The 27389-nt window shown below is 40.7% G+C and overlaps 1 protein-coding gene across 1 annotated transcript; it reads left to right on the top strand.

Annotated features, from left to right (window-relative positions):
• Positions 1-881: 881 nt before the first annotated feature.
• Positions 882-25574, top strand: gatad1 (GATA zinc finger domain containing 1). Its single transcript, XM_073054475.1, has 5 exons — positions 882-1200; positions 10284-10409; positions 12503-12562; positions 21365-21548; positions 23485-25574. Exons 1-5 carry the CDS (start codon positions 1018-1020, stop codon positions 23673-23675), a joined length of 744 nt encoding a protein of 247 aa, XP_072910576.1. The 5' UTR covers positions 882-1017; the 3' UTR covers positions 23676-25574.
• The last annotated feature ends 1815 nt before the right edge of the window (positions 25575-27389 follow it).

Below are 27389 nucleotides of genomic sequence, written 5' to 3'. Positions count from 1 at the left end.
ACAGTAATGGAAACAACTGTAAAGAATTGAAAGTCATTGAATGGTTATTGTGTATAATTTTATTTTTGAATAAAGTATATTTTGTTTAATAAAAAAAATTTTTTAATCTTGTAAATATCCTGTCATCTGAGACTTGCATTAGTGGAGACATTGCAACATCTACACTGTAATACTCTTAAAATTGTATGTATTTTTGTAAAATCAACCCCATTCTTCCAAAACCAACAAATTCAGATTTAACTTGTATTAGATCATCTCATCCCAGGAATTAGTTAAATGAAGCTCTTCTGGCTTGCTTCCAATGCTAATATTATCCTTGCTTTAAATAAGGGGACCAAAACCCTACATAGCACTCCAGATCTGGCCTTGCCAGTTCTTCAAACCTGTAACTAAACTCTATTTATCAAACTCTGTCCTCTTAGCAATATGCATGATGCTACCTTCATGATTTGCTGCACCCTAATACTATCACTTGTATTTCAGCTATTCCATTATCAAAGCAGATACAAACCTATCTGTCGGATTTTCCTTATAATCCAACATTTTTGAGCTGCTAATGATGCAATTATGCTCTCATCCTAGGAATAAGCCTAATGAATCTTCTGTATTGCCTCTAATACTACCCTGTGTTTTAAATTCTGCACTATTACTAGCATTTAAGGTGAGAGGGAAGTTTTGCTTACATACTGGTGGGTGGCTTGAATGTGCTGCCGGAGATAGCGGCGAAGGCGGATGCAATAGAATCGTTTAGGAAGCTCCTTAGATGGTGCTTGTGCAGACAATGGTGGGACTGGCGTACATTGCCGTCGGTTGGATGGGAGCAGGCGAAGAGCGCCGCTTTCTGCCGGTCCTCCCGGTCACCGGAGGGCGCTGCCGACTGGTCTTCCCACCGGCCGCGGAGGGGAGGCGATGTGGGCAGGTACGTACGGTGCAGTGCCGAAGGTTCAGCTGGGTAAGGGCCGGGTTTGGTGCTGTGACTCCTTAAATTAATTGGCGCTCGGACCAGACGCCGGCAAGATGCCGCTGGGTTTAAAGCCATCGTGCAGTGTATGCAAGGCCAACTCGTCGGCCATGTGGAGGAAGAGCAGCCAGGGTGACATCGTCTGCAACAACTGCGCCGGGAAAAGCCCCGGGCCTGGCTCAGCCTCGGCACCCGGAGTGGCTCCGCCAGCGCAGCAGAGCAACGGCGGTGGGAAGCAGGTGAGACCAAGGCCTCTGACTGGCCCAAGTGAGACCCCTCCCAGGGAATGGTGCGCGGTTGCTCCCGAGCTGAAGGCCCCTGAGATCGCCTCTGCTTCACCAGAAACTAAGGCCGTTTAATAGACAATTGTTTTGAGGGTGTTTGGTTCGAGAGTTGATGTAGACCAGACACAGGAAGTTGTCATTTGGCGTATTGAGTTAACCCTAGCTCCGTGTAGAAACATCTAGTTATTGGTATTCGTTTATTATTGTAACATTGTCTTGCATCATTACACAGTGCATTGAGATTGAACAGGTTAAAAAAGCCGCAGAATAAACTAGTTCAGGTAAGGTGCATATCATAACGAAGTTGTTTGTGAGGTCATGAATCCATCTTTTGGTTATAGGGAACCCACTTTAATAGTTTTATGACAGTGGGACGGAACTGTCTTTGAGCCAGATAATGGGTGCTTTCAGGTTTTTGTATCTTCTGCCCAATCGAAAAGGGGAGAAGAGAGGATGTTTGAGGTTGGGTGAGGTGTTTGATTGTGCTGGCTGCTTTTTTGAGGCAGCAAGAAGTATAGACAGTCTATAGAAGGGAGACTGGTTGCTATGGCATGTCCAGAACTCTGCAGACACTTGTGTGCAGAGCAGTTACTATGCCAAGCCCCTTTAGCCCAGCAAATCTAATTTTTGTTTGTAAGTCCCAAATGAGTCGTAACCCACAATGCTTACAAGTACTGAGTTTCAGATTATAGTTACTTTCTATGTAAATAGTTTTCCCTCCTATTTCTCATTTGTTCAAATTCAATAGGTTCAGTAAGTACATTTAATGTCAGCGAAATGTATACAATATGCATCCTGAAATTCTTTTTCTTCGCAAATATCCACAAAAGCAGAGTGCCCCAAAGAATAAATGACATTTAAATGTTCGAACCCCAAAGCCCCCCCGCCCAGCTCCCCCTCCCACGCACAAGCAGTAGTAAGGCAATGATCCCCCCCCCCAGCAAAAAAGCATCAGTGCCCTCCACTGAGCACTCAAGCGTGCAGCAAAGCATCAGTAAAGATACAGACTTGCAGTACCCCAAAGACCACTCATTTGCCCAGTATTCAACATAACGCAGGCTCTCTCTGGTTCTCTCCCTAATAAGGGATAAAGAGGTGTCTCCGTTTCATAGTGAGAGGGGAGACATAACAGAAGTCACTGATTTATTATGTTAAATGTCTGTTGTGTCGCTTTTTCCAAAACCTGCGCCCAGCGAATTGGCCCCGGAAAGGCTCAGGTCTCTGGACACACAGCTCCCGATGTTCCGTGTTCTCCCGCGATGCTCAGTCAGGGGCACCAGCCTTGATGGGCCAGTCTCCAGAGCCATGAAAATCCGGCACCCTGAAGGTGCGCAAGTCATACCTTGGCATATCAAAAAGCGGTTGGTTGTGGGACACTGAGATTGGGTCCCATTTCTGCAAAGAACCCAAGTCAGAGTGTAACTCCAAATCAGGGTCTTCAAACGAACCTTGAAAAGGGAAAAAAGAGATATCAAAGATGGAAATAGAGCTGTTTCCAAAGATGCAAGCGAAGGAATCGCTGTTTAGTGCCGCCTTAACTTTGCTCCACATTCAAATGTCATTCAAGTGTACACGTGTATACTGCCAAATGAAACAACCGTTCCTTCAGATCAAGATGTACATATAGCGCGCGCACACACACACACAATGCCTTAAGTAATATCAGGAGTCAATTAACAAATAATAAGGTACATTTACAACACTAATGAAAAAGTAAAGAGCATAAAACCACTGGCACTTCATGCGTGATGTGATCTGGGTGGTGGCCGGGAGTTCAGTAGTCTTCCTGGGGAAAAGAAACTGTCTCCCATCCTAACCATTCTTATTGCTACAGTACCTCCTGCCTGATGGTGGGGTCAAAGAGATTGTTGGACAGATGGGAGGGGTCATTAACATGCTAAGGACCTTACGTACACAATGTTCTTGACAAAGTCTCTAATAGGTGGAAGAGAGACCCTGATGATCCTTTCTGCAGTCCTCGCAATCCCTTGGAGGGGCTTGTGGTCAGATGCTTCGCGATTCCCCTACCAGGTGGTGATGAGTTGGACACTTGATGGTGCTCCTGTGAAAAATGGTTAAAAAGGGGTTGGGGGGGGGGGGGGAACCTCGATCTCAGAAAGTGGAGTTTCTGCTATGCTTTCTGACCAAAGAGGTGATGTTGAGGGACCAGGTGAGATTGTCTGTCATATGCACTCCCAGAAACTTTGTGTTCCTAACACTCTGCACGAGGAGGAGCCGTGTATGTGCAGTGATAAGTGGTCCGCCTGCACCTTCATCCCTGTGGCCTTGTCCACATTGAGACTCGCGTCTCACCATTCTACCAGCCGCTCAACCTCCTTTCTGTATGCCATCTTGTCATCGTTGTTGACTGCCATTAGCAAACTGGATCTAGCAGTGCTGAGTACACAGAGCTGGGAAACGTCAGTGCTTCGTGTGATGGAGCTAAGATGTTTCTGGCAATATGGATTGACTGGCCTTTCTGTCAAGAAGTCTACGATCCTGTTACAGAGTGAGGTGTTGAGACCCAGCGAGGACAGTTTACGCAGCAGCTTCGAGGGATGATCATATTAAATGTCGAGCTGAAATCAATAAACAGCTTCCTGGCATATGAGACGCTCCAGGTGAGTCTGGAGTGCAGAGACTATGGCATCAGCAGTAGATTGGATTGAGCTGTAAGCAAAAGCATTATCCCAGTACTTGATTTATGCAGTAAATAGAAACATAGAAAACCTACAGCACAATACAGGCCCTTCGGCCCACAAAGTTGTGCTGAACATGTCCCCACCTTAGAAATTACTAGGCTTACCTATAGCCCCCTATTTTTCTAAGCTCCATGTACCTATCTAAAAGTCTCTTAAAAGACCCTATCATATCCGCCTCCACCACAGTTGCTGGCAGCCCATTCCACGCACTCACCACTCTCTGAGTAAAAAATCTTACCCCTGACATCTCCTCTGTACCTACTTCCAATCACCTTAAACCTGTGTCCTCTTGTGGCAACCATCTCAGCCCTGGGAAAAAGCCTCTGACTATCCATACGATCAATGCCTCTCATCATCTTGTATACCTGTATCAGGTCACCTCTCATCCTCTGTTGCTCCAAGGAGAAAAGGCCGAGTTCACTCAACCTATTCTTAAAAGGCATGCTCCCCAATACTCCCCAGAACTGAGCACAGTACTCCAAGTGGGGTCTGACCAGGGTCCGTTGATCCATTGCTCCCTGAAAGAGCTAACACAAGAAACTGTGATATTTGTGCCTTCATCACTTGGATATTGAGTAGAAAAGTCGAAGAGTCCTGGTTCGGCCATATTTGGAGATTCGGTCACTGCATTACTGGAAGAATGTGGAGGCTTTGATGAGGGTGAAAAAGAGGTTCACTAGGATGTCACTTGGAGAAGTTGAACAGACTTGGACTGTTTTGTCTTGAGGATCAGAGACTGAGAGACAGTGTGATAGGAGTGTATATAATTATGAGCAGCATAGATAGAGTAAATGGTCAGAGACTTTTTCCCAGCATGGCAATGCCAAATGCCAGCAAGCCTAAGTGTAAGGTGAGAGGGGGAGAATGTTTAATGAAGGCTCTCTGGAGTGTGCTGCCAGTGGAAGAGGAGGACACCCCTAATAACAATGCTTAGGAGGCATTTAGAGAGACATATGTCAATCCAGTTCTTGTTTGAAAGTACCAAGTGAATCACATCCTCCCACACTTGCAGTAGGTTTCAGATTATAGTTACTGTCCATTTAAAGTTTTGTCCATCATATGTTTTCTGCGGAATTTCTCTTGCTGGTGTTCTCAGAGGTGTTTGAGCTATAAGTTTGAACCATACAGTGTCTCTGTTTAAAGTTTTATGAGATCAGTATCAAAGGCATTAACCAACTGATGAAATTTTCTTACATAAAAGGACTGAAGCCTTGGAGAAACCACTTACAAGATAATTGGGCCATTAGTTAATCAGGACAGCCGCTTATTTGGGACAACTCTTATAGAGCAGAAACTATCGAGAAAATAGCTGGGATTCCCTTTGTTTGTTTGGGATAATATGCAGCTTAAAAGGGGCAGGAGACTTGCTGAACAGTTACTAGCATCAGTCACATGCACTTATGTGGCCATTAGGTAGTACATCGTGCTTAGAGCAGACAGTTTTTAAATTACAGTCAGTTGTGTGTGTTTGTTCAAAAAGCAGTGATCTTTGTCACTGATAGTTGAAATAAGCAGCAAGTCAATTCAGAACTGTTGCTCACTGTGGTTTCAAGCATTCAGGCTTGGAGATGCCACAAATGGCCAAGAGTGAAAATGAAACGGATTTCACTACTCCAGCATGTTAGGAACTATGGATAATTTGAAGGTATTGACAGTCATCTCGAATATTACAATGAAAATGAAGATTTGGAGGATGCAGTCATCAAAAATATTGCGTGGAGGCAATGAATTATCTGCACTAGGTGTCTGCCCTATTTTGTTCATTTGCAGTCAGTCAAAAGAACAGGGCAACGTACACTGGATGAATTCCTCTCGTCTATAACTATTAGAAACTAATACATGGTTTTATAGTACTATATAATATAGTGTTCTAATTCTGTATTTCATTTAAATACATAATTTATTATTTGGTTAAACTTTAGTTTGCCTTTTTAAAATACCTTTTTAACTATTTCTGTGAAACTTCAGCAATTTGGACAGCTGCTTAATAGGTCAAAATGTAGTGCTCCCGGTGTGTCCTACGGAACCCACTGTATTCTGTTCAATGAGCAAATCATACTGTGCTGCCTCTCTTCACATCTGTGTTTGATCTGGATTCAGTTCTTGTGGTTTAACTGCTATGTAATAAATGGTCATCTTTCTTGTAGTCTATGCTTGTATTTAAAGACTAGGAGCCCACATACTTTTTAATCAACTTTCTCAATCTCCTTTACCATTTTAAACACTTTATATATAAACCCTGAGGTTTAGAGTCATATAGAACAATATAGCACAGATAGGACCATATTGTCCACCTAAGTAGTCTCAATTTCTTGTGTTTTGGCTATATTTTGAGGAAAAGACTATTATCATCCACCTAACTGATGTTTCTTATTTTAAATACTTCTATAAGCTTGCCCCTCATTCTCATACATTCCAGGAAATAAAGATCTAGCCTGGCCAACCTGTCAGCTCAGACCCTCGAGTCCCGACAACATCCTTAGAAATCTTTTTGTGCATTTTTCAGTTAAATTAATTTTTTCCTATAACAGTAACCAAAACGGTACACAGTACTCCCAAATGCAGCCTCACAATGACTTCTACAGCTGCACCATGATTTCCCAACTCCTGCACTCAGTGCCCTGACTGAGGAAGCCGACCATGCTAAACACCCTTTGTGCCATTCGGTCTACCTGTGATGCTGCTTTCAACGCACTATGCATTTGTACTTCCTTTATTCCATTACAGTACCAAGTGCCCTACTATTCATAGTACAGGTTTGACTTTTCAAAATGCATTACCTCATACTTACTTGTATTGAAATCCATTTGTCACTCCCTGGGCCACTTGTAGCCATTTATAGGAAAACAAAGCAACACAATAGAATCAGTGATTTTTTTAAAAGCTGGCAAACAACCAATATGTAAAAGAAGACAAACTGGGCAAATAAATTTAAATAGTGCTGAGAACGTGAGTTGTAGAGTCCTTAAAAGTGAGTGCATAGGTTGTAGAATCAGTTCAGAGTTGAACTGAGTAAAGTTATCCACACTGGTTCAGGAGCTTAGTAGTTTTAAGGTAATAGCTGTCCCTGAACCTGGTGGTGTCGGACCCAAGGTTCCCATACGTTTTTCCTGATGGTAGCAACAAGAAGCGAGCACTGCCTGAATGGCCGGGGGCCTTGATGATGGGTGCTGCACTCGTGTGGCAGCACTCCTTGTAGATGTACTCAATGTGGGGAGGGATTTCCCTGGATGGACTCGTCTGTATCCTCCACTTTCTGTAGACTTTTCCATTCTTGGCCATCGGTGTTTCCATACCAGTTTGTGATACAACCAGTCAGGATGCTCTCCACTGTGCACCTATAGAAGTTTGCTCAAGTTATGGATGACATGCCAAATCAGAGCAAACTTAAAAGAAAGTAGAGGCACTGTTGTGCCTTCTTTGTGTTAACACTTAACTGCTGGTGCTAAGACAGCTCCTCTGATGTGAAGTTACTGACCCTCTCCACCTACAATCCCGTGATGAGGACTGGATCATGGACTTCCAGCTTCTTCCTCCAGTAGTTAATTATCAACTCTTTGGTTTTGCCAACATTGAGTGAGAGGTTCAACCAGATTTTCATTCACCCTTATATATGCCAGTTCAGTTCGTCATTGCCTCTGATTCAGCCAATGGTAGTGGTGTCGTCAGCAAACAGAAGTGGCTTTGGAGCTGTACTTAGCCACACTGTAAAGGATATGCTAATACCAAGGGATCAGCTAGCTAAGCACACAGCCTTGTGGTGCACCTGTGCTGATAGTGATTGTGGAGGAGAAGTTGTACCAATCCGTACTGACCAGGGTCTTCAAGTGAGGAAATGCCTCCAGTACCATAGGGTGGTATCAAGCTTAGCGATTGGTTTTGCAGGGATGATAGTGTTGAATGCTGAGCTGTAATCATTGAAGAGCATCCTGATGTCCTGATGAATGCATCTTCATTGTCCAGATGTTCCAGAGCTGAGTGAAGAGCTAATGAAGTGTCATCTGTTGACCTGTTATGACAGTAGGCAAATTGGAGCAATTCCAAGTCATCCTCAAGCAGCAGTTAATATGCTTCACAACCAATCTCTGAAAGCAATTTATCACAGTGGATGGAAGTGCTACAGGCTGATTATTTCATGTCCTTCGGTCCCAATATCAAGAATATTATATGGCACTTTGTCGTGGTTTTTCGTGCCTTACAAATGACCAAGAGACACAGAAGATTCTTCAAGAAGGGTTAAACTTTAATTTGCAAATCAAAGCTGAGACAGTCATTGAGCTAGTCGCTGATTGCCCCCCCCCCCCCCCCCCCCCGATCCCGGACACTGCAGCTTTTATAGCAATCTCTAGTTTATACTGCACGTACATCATGTCCCTTTTGTTCCTATCAATTGGCTTAATCATGTTTTAATCTACATCTCTTAGCTACCTCTCATTAACACACCATTGTCTTCCACATTTTTAAGACTTTGGTCTCCTACCAAATTGGATACATGCATAGAAAATAATAGTCCTAGGATTATGTGACTTAATTATGTTCTAATCTACATCTCTTAGCTACCTTTCTTTAACACACCATTGTCTTCTACATTCCTAAGATTTTGGTCTCCTACCAAATTGGATACATGCATAGAAAATAATAAACTCAGAACTGAGCAATGTTCTAATCTACATTTCTTTAGTTCTTTAGCTACCTCTCATTAACACACCATTCTCTTCCACATTCCTAAGATTTCATTCTACTAAATTGAGTACATGCATCGCAAATAACTGACTTCATAGTTAAAGTTTATACTTTTATACTCCAATAACTTCAAGTGCCTATTGAAGTCTGTATATATATCACAAAACAGTATTTCCCTTTTAGACTTGCCTGTTACTCATCAAAATTTTTATCTGGTTTACTAGACAAGATTTTCATTTAACACATTTAAGCTGGTTTATGTAATTGATTTGCAGTTGTCCAAGTGACTGCTAATTCTGTTCCAAGGTCTTGAGAACTTCCCCAGCCACCAGGGTTAAACTGACATACCTGTTGTTGCTAGGTTTATCCTTGCACCCTTTTTATTTTGAGCAAGGGCGTAATATTTGCAGTTTTAGTCCTACAATCTCCAACCCTGAATCTGTAGATGTTTGAAAAATTATGTTGAGAGCTTTTTCAATTTTCTTACTATTTCCATTGGCAGCCTAGCCAGTATCTTAATAAGTTTAACTGCAGCTGGCCTTTCCAGGACCTGTTCTTTTTTAGTTTTTAACACACCCAGAATTGAATTTAGCTTCCTTTGATAAGACATCTGCAACATCATCTTTTTAATGACTGATGCAAATACTTATTTGGTGCCTTAAGCATTCCCTCTTCCTCCATGAGAAAATTTCCTTCTCAGTCTATGATGCGTCCCACCTCTCCTCTGGCAACACTTTTCCTGTTCACCTGCCTTTTTTTAAATATCCTTTGTTACGTATCCCGTAACTGAGTCACTTACCAGCAAAGATAGAGAGGTCCGTTGAAGTCTGATGGTACTATTTTTAACAGTATTTATTGATAGAAATACGCAAAAATATCAATGCAAACACACATAATATACGTCGTCAATACTAAATCTAAAAGCGCGGGTATAATAACAATCAATAAGAAATAAGCTGTATCGTTGTCTAGGGGATAATGAATTGTCCGATGGAAATATATAGTTCGTTCAATTCATACAGGCTGCAGCCATTGGGGACCCTGTGTGGCAATTGTTGGAGAGAGAGAGACGGGTTAAAACTTGCCCATTCTGTTTATAATGTCAATCCTTTGAGAGTCGTTGAGAGTTGAGTTCCCCGTTGTTAGCTAAAAACCATTTTCTGTGGCAAAGGTCACCGATTCCGGGCAAATGGAAGTGGACGCACGTGGCCTTCCACCGGCTTTCACTATTACGGGATCGCTAGATTTTCTTCTGGTGCGTCTGAGGGGCTGTTCCCACAGACCCTCTTTTTATCCTGACTCACAGGGTCTCAGGTGTCAATCAGATTGGGGATGATGCAGTCCTTCCACCAACCTCCTCCTTGGTTCATTGCCTGGGGCTTTGATTGCATCGTCCAGGATGCAATACACAAGTCTGTCTCCAAGAGACAATAGCCGGTATCAATGGGTCCACCTTTCGGAGGCCAGGACACATTCTAACCCTTTTGTGGATTTTGCATGTCTTTCTCTCATTTCCTGTGTCTCCTGAATTGACTCAATAGTGATCTTGCGATTCTCACAAAGGAGGGGGCTACCCCCGCACCCTTCGGCCCCTCAGAGCTGTGGTACATTCATAACACCTTTCATATTTAATCTCTTTTTGTGTTTTGACAGGCAAAGCAAGAAATTCACAGACGATCTGCAAGGTTACGGAACACAAAATACAGGTCTATGCCTCCCACTGAGAAAAAAGTTTCTACCAAAGGAAAGGGCCGTAGGCATATATTCAAATTAAAAAATGTAAGGCGGTTCAAAGGTACAGTCTTTGAATATTTAAAACTCTTGGGGATGGTATGAAAAAAGTTGTCCAACTAGTGTAATTATTTTGACTCGACCTGGCTTTATGGTTCACTATATAATTTATCAATCATTCTGAAAGTCTTATATCTGGTACTCATTAATAGTTGATGCCCTTTGTTCTTTAAAATAAATTTCCATCCTGAGTTGCTTGCAATGGATCTTTTATTAAGTGTGGAATATAAAAGAGTCTAAAAGTGCATGGATGACTATCATGGTTAAATCCATGTCTGTGATATACCGTAGATTCCGGATTATAAGCCGCTACTTTTTTCCCACATTTTGAACAGCTTTGAACTCTGCGGCCTATAATCCAGAGCGGCTAATACATGGTTTTTTTTCATGCCGCCTCGTAAACATTTTGCCTCGTAACAGTAGACCAATAAAATTGATGAGTAGTTCACAGAGGTCCAATGAAATTGTACGATAAATCAAGCGCACTTTCACAATTAAATTACTGTAAATCAGTCATTTGTACTCACCCTCATCAACATGGAAAATACTCGAAGAAAAGCAAGACCCGAGCGCGTCAGACCCGATTAGACCCGATCGCGTTACGCAAGCGCGTCAGACCCGATTAGACCCGATCGCGTTACGCAAGCGCGTCAGACCCGATTAGACCCGATCACGTTACGCAAGCGCGTCAGACCCGAGCACATCAGACCCGATTAGACCCGATCGCGTTACGCAAGCGCGTCAGACCCGAGTGAAAACGCTGCTTTTAAGTTAAAGTCGATCAATAACTTTTCCTGGTAGGCTGCAGTATATATATTTTTACCAGTCGCTAGGAGATATTGGAATGTTGTTCGTGCTGTTCAGTAAAAAAGTATATGCAACGTAATTTGTGTTACCGATACGTATGTATATTTAAAAGTAGCGGTGCGGCCTAAAATCCGGTGCGGCCTTTACAATTAAAAAATTGATTTTATTTCTAAAATTAGAGCCTGCGGCTTTTAATCAGGTGCGCTCTGTAGTCCGGAATCTACGGTATTTATTGATTGTGTTCTTCCAGTAACTGAACTTGTAGAAAATGCTTATGACAGCATAGTTATGGCACTTAAATGTCCATGAGTAATTTATTTTGGAGAAAATTTCACCCTCCTGTTTCCCATGAACTACTTGGCAGTACTATAGGGGAAATGTCAGCTGTGCTGCCCTATTTAATAAGTGACATCATCTAATGGTGCATTTCAAGTAGAGAGTATGGCACTGTAGCTTAGTTGATGTTTAAGGTACAGAAAGTGGTCTTTAAATCTGTTGTATCCACTTAAGCCACTTCTACGGCCTTGAGGATTGTCATTATTCCTTTTCACCCTCTCTAAGCCTCTCAGAATCAGAATCAGGATTATTATCATTGCTATGTGTCATGGAATTCGTTAACTTGATTTTATACCCTTCAGTTAAATTTGGTTTTGATTATTTCAAAGAAAGTAACCCAACCTAGTCATTTTCTCGTAACCATATTTCTCCAGTCCTGGCAACTAACTAGAAAATCTCCCCTGTACACTTTTGGTATATTCTTCTTGTAATCTGATGACCAGAAATATGCAAGTAATGTAATTCTTCCCTTCCTAATATTTTGCAGTTCTAGCCTGATCTGGAATCTAGTTGCTCATGTCTAATTTGCAGTCTCTTGTGTCTCAATCTAGCCTGACCTACCTGCTTGGTAGATGAAGGCTAATATTTCAAAAATAAGATATTTAATATTCTGGTTTTGATTTTGTAAAATTATAATAGTGGAATTTAATAAGGGACCTGTTGACTATCAGAATTGTAAGAGAAATGCTGATGATTGGGAGTTTTATATTATTGTATTCACTTGCATATAAGACCGGAAAACTGACTTCTTATTTTATGATTAGAAGTAAAGATATTTTGCATGTTAAGAAGGTGCACTGTAGAATAATTAGTTGTACATAGAACAAATTCTGTTCCCTGTTATGCAGTCTTTAATGTAATCTCTTGCACTCCAGTTCCTCATCTTTATTTTTCAAATGCTGGTTTAGTATAATAACTGAGTCTTTTGTATTTTGCAGCCAATTAAAGCACCAGAGTCTGTATCTACAATAATCACATCTGAATCTATTTTCTATGGGGTAAGACTTTTTCAGTTCTATTTTATATTTTTAAGAAAAATATCTGATAGAGATCTCATTCTTGCTTTGAAGAAGTTATTTTTATCAATGGATATCACTGATATGAAGTGAAGTTTGTTTTCTGGCAGAGGTGCAGTGAAAAAGCATAAAATTACTATAAATTACAAAACTTTTACAAAGTGCAAAAGAAAGGAATAACCAGTGTTCATGGACTCTTCAGAAAGATGGCGGAGGGGAAGCAGATGTTCCGAAATCCTTGTGTGTGGGTCTTCAGGCTCCTGTACCTCATCCCTAATGAATAGTTAACAAGAAGAAAGTATTTTCAGGATGATCCACCTCAGGCCATTGTCAATCAGGGCTTTAGATGATATGAGCAATGAGATCAACATGCACGAAACATGCATTTTGGGGGATTTTAACCAGGACAGTCTGAAAAATATCACTAAACTATTACCATCAACAGATCATTTGCAATGCCAGAGGAAACAGCACACTGGACCATTGTTACACCACCATCAAGAATATCTACCGTGCTATTCCACACCCTCACTTAAGGAAGTCTGATCACCTGGCTGTACTTCTACAAGAGGACCAAGAAGGTATGGACAAGAGAAGCACAGGAACGCTTACAAGACTGCTTTGAATCGGTGGACTGGACTGTATTCAGGGATTCGTTTTCGAAACTGTATTAGTACCCTGCAGTTGTTACCAACTTCATTAAAGTGTGGATGAGTGTGTACCTACAAAGACTTGCTGTACATTCCCAAACCAAAAGCTGTGGATGAACCAGGAGGTACATCATCTGAAGGCTACATCTGTGGCATTCAAGGCTGGTGACCCAGGTCTGTACCAGAAAACCAGGTATGACTTGCGGAGGGCTATTTCAAGGGCAAAGAGACCATTTCAAATGAGGTTGGAGGTGACATCAGATGTACAACAATTCTGGCAGGGATTGCAAAACATTACTTCCTAAAAAGCGAAACCCAAAAGCATGAATGGCAGTGATGCTTCACTGCCAGATCAATTCAATGCCTTCTATGCCCGCTTTGAAAGGGAGAAATGTGCTTAGCCCACTGCTCTATTCTCTATATACCCATGACTGTGTGGCTAGGCATACCTCAAATACCATCAATAAACTTGCTGATGATACAACCATTGTTGGTAGAATCTCAGATGGAGATGAGAGGGCATACAGGAGCGAGATATACCAACTAGTGGAGTGGGGTCAGAGCAACAACCTGACAATTCAACGTCAGTAAGACAAAAGAGGTGACTGTGGACTTCAGAAAGGGTAAGACGAAGGAACACATACCAGTCAATAGACAATAGGTGCAGGAGTAGGCCATTCGGCCCTTCGAGCCAGCACCTACATTCAGTATGATCATGGCTGATCATCCACAATCAGTACCCCGTTCCTGCCTTCTCCCCATATCCCTTGACTCCGCTATCTTTAAGAGCTCTATCTAACTCTTTCTTGAAAGCATCCAGAGAATTGGCCTCCACTGCCTTCTGAGGCAGAACATTCCATGGATCCACAGCTCTCTCACAAATCAGTCCCCGTAGAGGGATCAGAAGTGGAGAGAGCGAGCAGGTTCAAGCTTCTGGGTGTCAAGATCTCTGAGGACCTAACCTGGTCCCAACATAACAATGCAGCTATAAAGAAGACGACAACGGCTATACTTCATTAGGAGTTTGAAGAGATTTGGTATGTCAACAAATACACTCAGAAACTTCTATAGATGTACCGTAGAGAGGATTCTGGCAGGCTGCATCACTGTCTGGTATGGGGTGGGGTGGGGGGGGGCCAGCTTCTGCACAGGACCAGAAGAAGCTGCATAGGGTTGTAAATTTAGTCGGCTTCATCTTGGGTACTACCAGGACACCTTCAAGGAGCAGTGTCTCAGAAAGGCAGTGTCCATTATTAAGGACCCCCAGCACCCAGGGCACACCAATTTCTCATTGTTACCTTCAGGTCGGAGGTACAGAAGCCTGAAGGCACACACACAGCAATTCAGGAACAGCTGCTTCCCATCTGCCATCCGATTTCTAAATGGACATTGAACTTGTGAACACTACCTTACTTTTTTAATATATTATTTCTGGTTTTGCACAATTTTTAATCTATTCAATATATGTATACTGTAATTGATGTACTTATCTTTTTCCCTTCTATATTATGTATTGTATTGAACTGCTGCTGCTAAGTTAATAAATTTCACAACACATGCCAGTGATAATAAACCTGATTGTGATCCTGAGGGACCTTAGTGATGGATGCTACCTTTCTTGCTCTTGAAGACATTGTTGGTAGTGATGAGGGTTGTGGCTGTGATGGAACTGGAACCGGTGAGTTTACAAAGCTCTGTAGCCCCTTGTCATCCTTTTGTTGGATCCTCCATATACTATTCTGTGATGCAACTAGTTAGAATGCTCTCCACTGAAATTTGCAAGCGTGTCATGCCAAATCGTGCCAGCTGGTGGTGTAGTGGCATCAGCACTGCACTTCAAGGCAGATGGTCCTGAGTTCAAACCCAGCTGGGTCCTAACCTGGGCAGCAGCAGTATCTGCACGGAAGAAAGGCCTGGCAATCTACTTCCGTATCTTGCCTTGAAAACCCTATAGACTCATACGGACTTGACTTAACAACTCAACAACATGCCAAATTACCTCAAACACCTAACAAAATTGAGCTGCTGGTGTGTCTTTTTCATGATTGTATCAATGTATTGGGCCCAGGATAAATCCTCTGAGATGCTGACACACAGGAACTTGAAGCTGCTCACCCTTTCCTCCACTGGCTCCTCAATGAGGACTGGCTGTATTTCTGACTTCCTCTTCCTAAAGTCCACAATCAGTTCCTTGGTCTTGGTGATATTGAGTCAGTCCAAAGCTGTTGGTGCAACACCACTAAGCCAGCCAGTCTTTCTTGCCACTGTATGCCTCCTTGTCACCACCTGGGATATTGGCATTGTGATTTGTATACTGCAATTCACGGAGTTGGGTAGGATGTTAAAAGCCAAGTAGGAAGGTGGTTTAAATGTATGGCTAACCTTTTGTCGAGAAGTAGTGCGTTTAGAAACAGGAAGATAGAGCAGTTAAGTGCATGGCAAAGGAGTGTAAGGGGAGCTTCAGATACTTGATAATTGTGTGACCCAAATTGTCCTGAACTGACCGGGATTTGGAGAAGGGGTGTTGAGCATAAAGTTTCTCTTTATGCTGATGACTTATTACTTTTTCTCTCAAATCCATCTACATCCTTACCTCCAATGTTTTCACTTCTTGACCAGTTTAGCCAGCTCTCTGGATATAAACTCAATCTACATAAGAGCGAACTTTTCCCAATTAATAAAGAAGCACAAGAATTAACATTTCGTGATCTCCCTTTTAAAGTAGTTCATAATCAATTTACTTATCTTGGGATTACAGTTACAAGGAAGTTTAAAGATCTCTTTCGTGAAAATTTTGCCAATCTTTCATATACTATTAAACAGAGTCTGTTACAATGGTCACCTCTTTCAATGTCTTTGGTAGGTCATATTAATGTTGTTAAAATGTATGTTCTCCCTAAACTTTTATATTTATTTCAATCAATCCCAATTTTCATTCCTGAATCTTTTTTGGATTCCTTAGACTCTATTATTTTGTCATAACTATGGAAGAACAAGCGCTCTAGAATTAATAAAGCTTATCTCCAAAAATCTAAAAAAGAGGGTGGCATGGCTTTACCTAACTTTCGTTTATACTATTGGGCAGCCAATATACGCTGTGCTACCTTTTGGTCCTTTTTCCATGGCCAACCCGAGTGCCCTAATTGGGTGGCAATGGAGTTGAGCTCCACTAAAGAATTATCTATCTCTGCACTTCTTGGCTCTGTACTCCCTAGTAGTTTGTCCAGATTAATAGTTAATCCTCTTGTTAGACACACTTTGCGTATATGGGCTCAGTTTAGGAAGTTTTATGGTTTCCGTGGTTTTTCCCTTTCTAGCCCTATTTTACATAATCACCTTTTTTTACCTACTACGTATGACTCAGCATTCCATGATTGGTATAGGAAGGGCATTAGACATTTTGAAGATCTTTTTATTGATAATCGCTTCGCTTCTTTTCAACAGCTCTCTGCTGTTCAATCTGCCCAATGCTCATTTTTTTAGATATCTCCAAATTAGACACTTTATTACTCCTTTAATTCCTAACTTCCCTGAAATGCCTGAGAAAAATGTTATGGACTTATTTCTTTCTATTAATCCACTAGGTAAAGGTTTAATATCATTTATTCATGATAAATTAGCAGCCTTACGATGTGCCCCTGTGGATAAAATTAAAATGGCATGGGAGCATGATCTAAATATCTCCCTATCTGATGAGACTTGGGACTCGATTCTCAAATCGGTTAATTCAACCTCTCTTTGTGCTCGCCATTGCCTTTTACAGTTTAAGATTGTTCATAGAGCCCATATGTCTAAATCTAAATTATCTTGATTTTACCCTAACATTAGTCTGCTTTGTGATAAATGTAAAAGGGGCGAGGCCTCTCTCATTCATATGTACTGGTTTTGTCCTAGCTTGGAGAAATTTTGGAAAGATGTCTTCATAACGTTATTGTATATTCTGAATCACCACCTAGAACCTAACCCTTTAATTGCTTTGTTCGGTTTCTAGGGCAAGACAGATTTACGTCTGAGTTCGACTAAGTGTCGAATATTATCTTTTGCCTCTCTCCTGGCTAGACGTTTAATCCTCCTTAGATGGAGAGATGTTGCCCCGCCCACGCATGCTCAATGGCTTAACGATATTATGGCCTGCTTAGACCTTGAAAAAATTCATTATTCAGTTCTTAATTTGGATTTAAAGTTCCATAAGGTCTGGGGACCTTTTATTGAGTACTTTCATAACCTTCCTCTTAACTAGGGTTTTTTTTCGGTCCCTTGCTTTCAGCTCCTTTTTTTGTTGGTAGTAGGCATTAATATCTTCTGTTGCTAAGTGTATTTACAGTTTTGGGGGTTTGATTGTCCTGATTTATATTCCCTATACTGTGTTGTGGTTGGTCTGGAGTCTTTTTTTGTTTGTTGCGGGGCTTGGGGAGGATACTAATTTTACATGTCCTTAATTTGGGTGCTTTCTCAATTATCTTTCTTTGTATCATGTTCTTCATTTCGATCTGGGTTTTTTTTATCTAGTTATGTAGAAAATGTATAAAAAAACTAATTTAAAAAAAAAGATAATTGTGTGACCCTCAGGTTCGGCTGGTATGCGTTTGTCTAGGGAAGATGGCCTTTGGCTCAGCCAAACTTAGACATCTCGTTGGTGTGGATGCTGCGTAATATGTTGCCCGGTACAAATCCATACCGCAAAATATCGGACAGTACACCATATACATTTAAATGACTGAACTTTATAAATCTTAATCTGACTATAGGGTTAGTAAAGAACATAAAAAGAAAAAGGGCCCATTTTAATGAAACAGTCTTAATGTGCACGTGGGAGCTCACGTTTACATCCATTCGTTCCCCATCAACCTTCTCCAAGCGTCGCCGACTCTTGGACCCTCATTCCAAGTCCACTCCATCTAGCGGTTTACCAACTCTCTTCACTCGTGTCTTCTCTCTTTATCTCTTGCCCACAAAAGACCACAAAGTCCCTTCTCTCAGACCCACAAGAAAGCACAATATGCCTCATTGGATGGTGCACATTCCAAAGCCCCCATTATCTCTAGTCATAACCAGGTATTGCTGCTACAGAGAAACCATTACATTAGCAGTGAATCCTTACAGTGCATTACAATTGGAGTCTCTTATAGAGCAGTGGTGACCTATACAAGAAGGAAGGGTTCCACCTAAGCTGGGGGGCGGGGGAGTGGACAGCTTCTTGGCTGGAAGGTTAATCAGGATGGTTTAAACTGGTGACAAAGTGGTTGGGACCCAAAAATGGCAGTGTAACAGGACAGGAGAGAAGAAACGTCTGTAGTAAATGGAGCAGGCAATCTTGTCGGCAGAGCAGCTGGTGATGGGTGGGGAGCATAAAAGGGCTAGTAGGTTTAAGTGCATTTACACATTGATGCAAGGTGCCTTTCAGATAAGACAGATGAGCTGATGGTGTGAATCTGCATGTAGGATTATGATATTGTGGCAATTGTGGAAATATGGCTAAGGGAAGGAAAGGAGTATCAGTTCCAAGTACTGCAGACAGTATTTTCAGCGTGATTCAATGGGGGCTCTAAAAAGAGAGGTGTTGTTCCATTGATGATTAAGAAGAGAGGATTACCTCAGTACTCAGGAGGTTATACTGAAGGGTCAGCAAATTAAGCTATATGGGTACAATTTAGAAATAAGAAAGGGGCAATCACTTTGATGAGATCATACTCTAGGCCTCCAAATAGCCAGCAGGATTTAGAAGAACCAATGTGTAGACAGATAGCAGTAGGCTTGTAGTAGGGCGTGATTGAACTGGCCCAGTATAGACTGGGGTAGCCGTAATGATGTGGGCCAAGATAAGGTGGAATTTGGTAAATGCATTTGGGAAGTATGTAGCTGTACTCAGCTTTAGGATGGGCAGATGGTGGGAGTGTTTGTGGAGGAACCTTTTGTGAATAGTGATCACAGTTCAGTAAGCTTTAAAGTAGTCATGGAAGAGGAAAGGGTTGAATCTTGAGTTAATGTCTTAAATTGAGGGAAGGCTGACTTTACTAGTATAAGGCAACACTAGATTTGAGCAGCTGCTAGAGAAGAAAACAACATCCAATTAAGTGGGAGATGTTTAATAGCAAAATAGTAAGGGACCAGAATTGCCATGTCTCTCTAAGGTTAAGAAGCAAAGATGATAAGATTAGGGAATTCTAATTAACAAAGGAAATTGATCAGGAAAAAGCAGGAATTCTGGTCCATGTTCAGGAAATCGTTAATCAAGCGAATCCTTTGAGATTTATTGAGGATAAAGGAGAGACCTTAAGAAAACAATTAGGAAGTCAAAAAAAGGGACATTAAATGGCTCTGATCAGCAGAATTAAAGATAATTCAAAGGTTTCCAAAACCTTTCATAAATATATTAGAAGCAAGAGAGTAGCTAGTGAAAGAGAAGGGATCCTGAGGGGCTAAAAGAGGTCTTTGTATGGAACCAGGGGATATAAGCCCTAATGCAAGATCTGCCTCAGGGTAGCAAACACCTCCTCTGTAGTCTGTACAGGGTCTATGAAGTTGATGCTGCTTTGCCTCACTTCTGTAGACTCCATATCTGTCTCCTGAGTAAGTATAGATGCAAAGAATGTATTTAAGATATCCCCCATCTGTTTTGGCTCCACACGTGGATTACCATTCTGGTCTTCCAAAGGACCAATTTTGTTCCTTGCAATCCTTTCGCTCGTAACATACCTGTATAATCCCTTGGAGTTCTCCTTCAGTTTGTCTGCTAGAGCAATTTCATGCCTACCTTTAGCCTTCCTAAGTTAATTCTTAAATGTTCTCTTACATTTCTTGTACTTCATAAACACCTCATTTGTTCTACTTACCTAAACCTGCTCTACACCTCCCTTTTTCTCTTAACCAAACCCGGCTGGTGGCATAGTGGCATCAGTGCTAGACTTCAGGGCGAGAGGTCCCAAGTTCGAATCCGGCCAGCTCCCTTGCACGCTCTCCATCCGTGCTGGGTTAATCGCTGGTGATCTCTTATAAAAAAAATTCACCCAGCAGAAGGCTGTAACTTGCCGCATACATGATTTCCCAATATGTCAGAACGGCATGGAGGGAAATCGTTCGCCAACTGGAAATTCCAGGTGCAACCTACCAATGACCGACAAAGCCCTCAATCTCTTGAAAAGCAAGGTTTCCTACACTTGTTATCTTTACCTTTTATTCTAATGGACACATAAAAGATTTGTACTCTCAAAATTTCATTTTTGAAGGCCCCCGACTTTCCAAGTACACTTTTGCCAAAAGACAGCCTGTCCTGATTCAAACTGGCCAGATCATTTCTGATACAGTCAAAATTGGCCTTTCTCCAATTTAGAATCTAATGTCTTAAAACTAGAGGACAAAGGTTTAGGGTGAGAAGGAAAATATTTAAAAGAAATCTGAGGGACGAGTGTTTTTATACAGCAGGTAGTGGGTGTGGAACAAGCTATCGGGGAGGTGAAAGAGCAAGGTACAATCATAGGATTTAAAAAGCATTTGGACAGGTACATGGATAGAAAAGGAGCGGAGGAATATAAGCCAAATATAGGAAAATAGGATTAGCAGAGATAGGGCATGTTATTCTTCATGGAGAAGTCTGACCAAAGGCCCTCTTTCCATTGTATACAACTCTGCCTTGCTATTTGAATGATTTGTTCTGAAGAAAGATATTTTGACATTCTATTCCATCCACTTTTTCCATGCATCAGTTGTTTTCTTTCTCATCTCTACCTGATCAATATGTTACAACGTCTTGTCTTTAGATTTTTATCAAGGGGCATCTGTTCCCCACTGCTCCATAATAAAATGATCACTCTCCATTCTCACTGTCGTGGATGATGCATGGTAAGTGCTGTTTCATACATGCTAGTTAGCCAATCTTTATATTTGGTAGAATAGTGCATTCAATCAAGAATAAAGATGTACGACCCAGCTAGGCTGTGTATTTACTGGAAAATGGCTAGGAAAGGAGTACCCTGCTTATTTTGCCCTGAGGCTTCAAATCCTATTACAGCAGCAACCCAGCAATTACACCTCTGGCGTATTGGAACTATCTGTGTATAATTGGATTAATTGGGAATTTTAAGAAGCATCAGTGATAATTTTACTTAATGTTACGTGTTCTTTCAATATACTTTAGGGTATATATTACCAGGTTGGAGACGTAGTCTCTGTAGTGGACGAGGATGATGAAAAGATTTACTATGCCCAGATAAGAGGGTTTGTACAAGATCAATATTGTGAAAAGAGTGCAGTGATTACATGGCTCATTCCAACTCAGGCAAGCTCTAGGGAACAGTTTGATGCATCAACTTATATACTTGGTATGTATAAAGCCTTTTATACCACAGTCATTTTGATTGTCCATCGTAACAAACAATTGAATGTCCCATTGTGATATTATTTACTGAGATAAGTCCAAAGGGAGGGCATCACTAACCATGACACTAATAAGCATACTGTATGGAGAAGAAGGTGCCTTCTGAGACAGTTTCCAATAACCAGATACATGCAAATCTACTTGTATGCAAAATATGCAGTTTTGTACTCGTATGTAATGTGTGTAGACTTGCATGGACATTCTAACAGATACTTAAACACTTGTACGTGTGTGTGCTGATGTCTGTACACCCGAACCTATTTTTCGGTTGTATTTGGACCTCCTTGCCACTGGACCAAAACGTTATTATGCAAGTCTGTGAGATAGTTGATGTTCACTGGTTATCTGTTAGGGAAATTAATTTGCTAAGGAAATTCAATTAAAGTTGATTGTAAGTAAATTAGACACGGACTTCAAAGTAAAGAGAACTTTATTCACAGTATCTTGGGAAGTGGAACCTCTAACAGTGGGTTTCGAACTCCAAATAATACAGAGAGCAGAGATCCTTTTGTGCACGTTCAAATCAATTGCAAAAGCAAAGGCTGATTAACCTTGTGAATTAGAAAAGATAACTTGGGTTCACATGCAATTCTCTTGTGATAAGCTAACCTGTAGCAACAGCCAAAAATTTTAAAAATCATCTAATGTACAACTTTGTATTTACTGTTTATATTAACAAACAGTTTGTCTCATATCCTTGAGTCCAATTCTTACAAGATGAACAACTGGAAGTATTTATTCTAAGAGTCATCTCTGCTGAAAGCCAAAACCATATCTATAACAAACTAAGCTGCAAATTGGTTTCCATACTCAAAAAGCCAATATTAACCCTTTGTCTATCAAAATCTTTAACTCTCAATATTTCCTCCACATTAACCAATATTGAAAGTATTTTCACACGGTCAACTTCTAGTCCTCATTATAAGGTTCTGGACTAAGAACATCAGGACTCTTGGGCAACAGACCTGAATGTTATTGTGGTACAAATCATTCATTTAGTGATCATTGATCCTAAAGCAATTTCTGAGAAGAAGTGAATAATAAGCCAGGGTGCTAGCTAGCTGAAAACCACATGTTTGAACAACGCTTAAAATGTGCTTGAATACATACTGCAGTGAAGGGTCTTGCTTCATTGAAAGCTCCTTGCATACTTAATGCCACAGCCCAGAGAGAGCTGGGTGTTTCAAAACTCAGAGTGTTGTAGATTATTTTTCATTTTTATTTAGAGACACAGCACAGAATAGGCCCTTGAGGCCCAACAAACCGCATTGCTGAGTAACCCACCTGTTTAATCACAGGACACATTACAGTGACCTGTTAATCTACTAACCGGTAAGTCTTTAACTGTGGAAGGAAACCAGAACACCTGGAGGAAACCCAGGCACTCATGGGGAGAATGTATAAACTCCTTGCAGGCAGCGCCAGAATTGAATTCCAAACTCCAGAACACCCCGAGCTGTCATATCATTACACTAACCACTACGCTACCTTGGGGCCCCAAAGATGTTGCATTCAGTGTAGATGCAGCCTGATCCAAAATGAAATTCGTATACTGAGTATGAAATATGCAATCCAAAAAGAAAATTATATAAGGACACATTTTAAACTTGGCACCATGCTTATAGAATGAAAGTTTCAAATCAGTAAGGCACACAATCTGTTATTCTTGAGTATCTGTGCTCTACAGTATTGATATATATTAATGTAAAAGTTGTAATGGTCTTTTGTGAGATCATAATGTATGACAGTAAATTATAAAGTTGTTATTTTGTAAGTTTTATTTTAATTTACATATTGTAGATAAAATCATCAAGTTCTCTTTGGCATTTCAGTATTAATTCCATATTAGGGTATATGCCAACATATTGTTATAATTTTAGGACCAGAAGAAGACTTACCAAGAAAAATGGAACATTTTGAGTTTGTCTGCCACGCACCTTCTGAATACTTCAAATCACGATCTACTCCTTTTCCAGTTATTCCAACCAGACCTGAGAAAGGGTATATCTGGACCCGTGTTGGACCAACTCCTGCAATAGCTGTGAGGGAATCGATTGCAAACTGTTTGTAGCAAGAATGCCAAATGTTTATTAAAATGTACATTTTTATCATTACAGTGGATTCTGGTTAATTGAGATTCATCAGGGCCAGTACATTTTGGTCCAAGTATTTGATGCAAGTATTAACGGAAGTTTCACAGAAGTAGTTACAAAGGTATTAAAGAAAAAGACAAGCTGAAGTTTAACTGAATAACTGAATAACAAATAACAAATTATGTACTTAAGTGAAATACGGAAGAAATTAGAACACTACAAATGCTACCACAGCACTATAAAAGTATGTATTAGTTAACAACAGAGGAATTTATACAGTGTACACTGCCACGTTCTTTCGATTGACTGTAAATGAACAAAATCAGTGCAGAAATACAAGAAAATCTGCAGGTGCTGAAAATCCAAAGTAACACACACAAAATGCTGGAGGAATTCAGCAGGCCAGGCTGCATCTATGGAAAAGAGTAAACAGTTGACGTTTCAGACAAGACACTTTGTAAGGACCAGAAAGGAAGGGGAGAAGGCAGAATAATAAAGTGGGGGAAAGGGAGGAAGAAGGAGGTGGTAGGCGATGGGTGATGATGGAAGGGGTGAAGTCAAGAGCTGGGAAGTTGATTGGTGAAAGAGAGAAAGGACTGGAGAAGCAGGAATCGGATAGGAGAGGACAGAAGACCATGGAAGAACGGGAGGGGGAGGAGCACCAGAGGGAGGTGATGAGACTGAGAGAGGGAAACAGGAATGGGAAATGGTGAAGGAGAGGAGTGGGAGCAATCACCATAATTTCGAGAAATCGATGTTCATGTCATCAGGTTGTAGGCTACCCAGATGAAATATATGGTGTTGCTCCTCCAACCTGATCCTGGCAGTAGAGGAGGCCATGGACCAAACACCAGGTGCAGATAATGGATTGCCTTCATACAATGCTTTTAACAACTGCATCCTCCAAATCTTCATTTTCCTTGTAATGTTGAAAGTGATTGTTGATACCTTCAGATTCTTCATTGTCCTAAGTTGTTGGAAGTTGTGAAATCATTTTACTCCTGGCCACTTTTGGGACCTCAAAGCCTAAATGTTTGAAATCACATTGAGCAAAATAGTTCTGAATTGTCTTGCTGCTTACTTCTCGCCAAATATCAATGACAAAAATCACTGCTTTCTGAACATAAATGCACGCCGCTGACGCTATTTAAAAAGCTGTTTGCTCTAAGCATGGTATAATGCCTAACGGTCTCATAAGTGCTTGCAACTGACACTGGTTGGAAACTGTTTGGCAGTAACCTCCTGTCCCAATTAAGCGGCAAAGTGTTCCAAATAAACAAAGGGAATCCCAGCTATTTTCTTGATTGTTTTTTGTTATTAAAAAGTTATACCAAATAAGCTGCTTCCCTGATTAACCAATGGCCAATTAATCGGAATCAATTGTATCAATTTTGCTGGGATGGACTGTTACAAACTGAAATTTTGCTCATGCTCATTGCAATACTTTGGGGGTTCAGAGCCATTTTGACCCAAAATTCTTCAACAGAATACATCTCTTAGATTGTGAAAATCAATATAGACAAAACTTATTTTTGACATAAGGCTGTTGTAACTTTTGCAGAAGCTATTTGTGGTCTTTTTTAAATATAAATGAGGTGCTGTATTTGTATAGTACTGAAGATATTCATTGGAACCTTGTGTTACTTCAAGCAAATAAAGGGGCCAGCTACATGTTCAATCCTTCAGAAACTGATTTTCAGATTGCATTATTAAGAATCTGGTTTTGTACAGGCGTAAAAATTGTTTTTGAAAACCATCTATAGAGAAAATCCATATTGTGCTGTTTTGTCTGTTATATTGGCCATGTCAGGTACGATGTAGATACTATTGTTCAGATGTGAGTCTATTTAAATAAAATTAACATCTTGTTAAAGTTTCTTAAGCTCTTCTTTGTGGCTGCTGTCGTGGGCTTAGAATAAAACTGGATGGATGCATTATTCCAAGTATTTTCAGACTCTGGTGATGTTGTGTGGTCATAACTTTTGTACACTGCGTAATGACTGAAAGAATTGCACATTGTGCTTAATATAGTTAAAGTTATAAAAGTTTAACAGTTATGAGTAGGATAATTTTCGGTCCATTTATACAGCTTTATTACATAATGAAACTCATAGCATGGGTTGTCATAACAAGATGAGTTCACAAAATAGATTAACAGGAAGAATACTGCCTTTCCTCTAGTGCATATGTGCTCAGAATGGCTCCCCAATTTCAGGCTGATGGATGCTAACAATCAGTTATCATCTTGAGTGGAGTACAAGAGTGGCCAGTCACTTCTACTTCCTGAGGAGACTGAGAGCCTTTGCAGTATGCAGGCCTGTCCTTCACATGTTCTACCAGTCTGTTGTCGCCTGTATCTTCTATGTGGTGGTGTGCCAGGGCAATGTCATCAACCCAGGTGATGCCAACAGGCTCAATAAACTGATCAGAAAGGCTGGCTCTGTTACAGGAGTCAAACTGGACACTCTGGAGACTGTAGTAGAACAAAGGACCCTATGGAAAATCCTGGCAATTCTAGACAATATTTCTCACCCTCTGCATTAGGATAATCATTCATAATTGCTTAAATGTCAGCTAGAGATTTAAGTTCAATTCTGGGTGTCAAATCTAGGACAGATGCATGGGGAGATTTATGAGAATGATATCAAGGATTTATTTGAAAGGGACTAGAGAAGCTTGATTTCATCGAAGAAGAGGAAGCTTAACATCAGAATTCTAAATGCTTTAACTAAGTAGATGAAAATAAACTATGTCCAGTAACCAATAAGTAAGATTTAAGAAAATTAGAAAATATGTGACATTGTTTTACAGTAATTTTAATCTGGAGCTCAAGGTTTGAAGCCCTTGAAGCTCAAAGACAATTCAATAATTTTATAAATGGTAATTGGATATTTTCCTGAAGGATTTTTAAAAATTTATTTTTATTATGTGATTATTACTGGCAGACCTATATTTATTGTCCATCCCCTTACTGATATTCCAACAATGGTAGTAAGCTACCTTCAAGTACTGCAGTGCTTCTACTGAAGGTACTCATTTGCGCTGGTGGGAAGGGAGTTTCAGGATCTGTGCCAATATTCAAGAATTGCCTTTATATTTCCAAGTCTAATTGATGTGTACCTATTAAAAGAACTTGTTGATGTCATTGCAAAATACCAGCTGCTCTTGTTCTAGGCAGCAGATGTTGTGGCTTCAGAAGATTCAACATTTTTTACTCATTTAATTGCAATATTTTCTGAGGCCATGTTAATGATGATGGAGGGGGGAAAATCCAAAAGAAAGCAGTGATGAGCAGGTTATTGGTGAGTAAATATCAGCTTGTTAACACTTCCCTCACCAATGTGTACCTCATTTTTAGGTATAGCTGGGTGTGTACCTGGCTTGACCTTTTAAACTTTGAACCTGGTGCTCTGGCTTGTCATTAATGATATAGTGACCAATATGCTGAGCCGTTAAGTTACTGACTGTGATGGAGATCAACTCTTTTGCTGTTCATGGCTTACAGTACTTCATTGCTGTCCAGCTTTAAGCTACTTCATCTGTTCTGAATCCCTGTAATGATAATTATTTTAAAATTCTGTTCCATGTTCTTTCCTGATTCAGCAATAGGCGTTTTGTATGTATTCACAGACAAAGACACAGTACACGTGTTAAGTAACTACTTTAATAGTTATATAAAACTTGCAACACAA

The sequence above is a fragment of the Hemitrygon akajei genome, chromosome 8 (assembly GCF_048418815.1).
Source record: "Hemitrygon akajei chromosome 8, sHemAka1.3, whole genome shotgun sequence".
Taxonomy (NCBI): domain Eukaryota; kingdom Metazoa; phylum Chordata; class Chondrichthyes; order Myliobatiformes; family Dasyatidae; genus Hemitrygon; species Hemitrygon akajei.
This window is presented reverse-complemented; position numbering and strand designations above follow the sequence as displayed.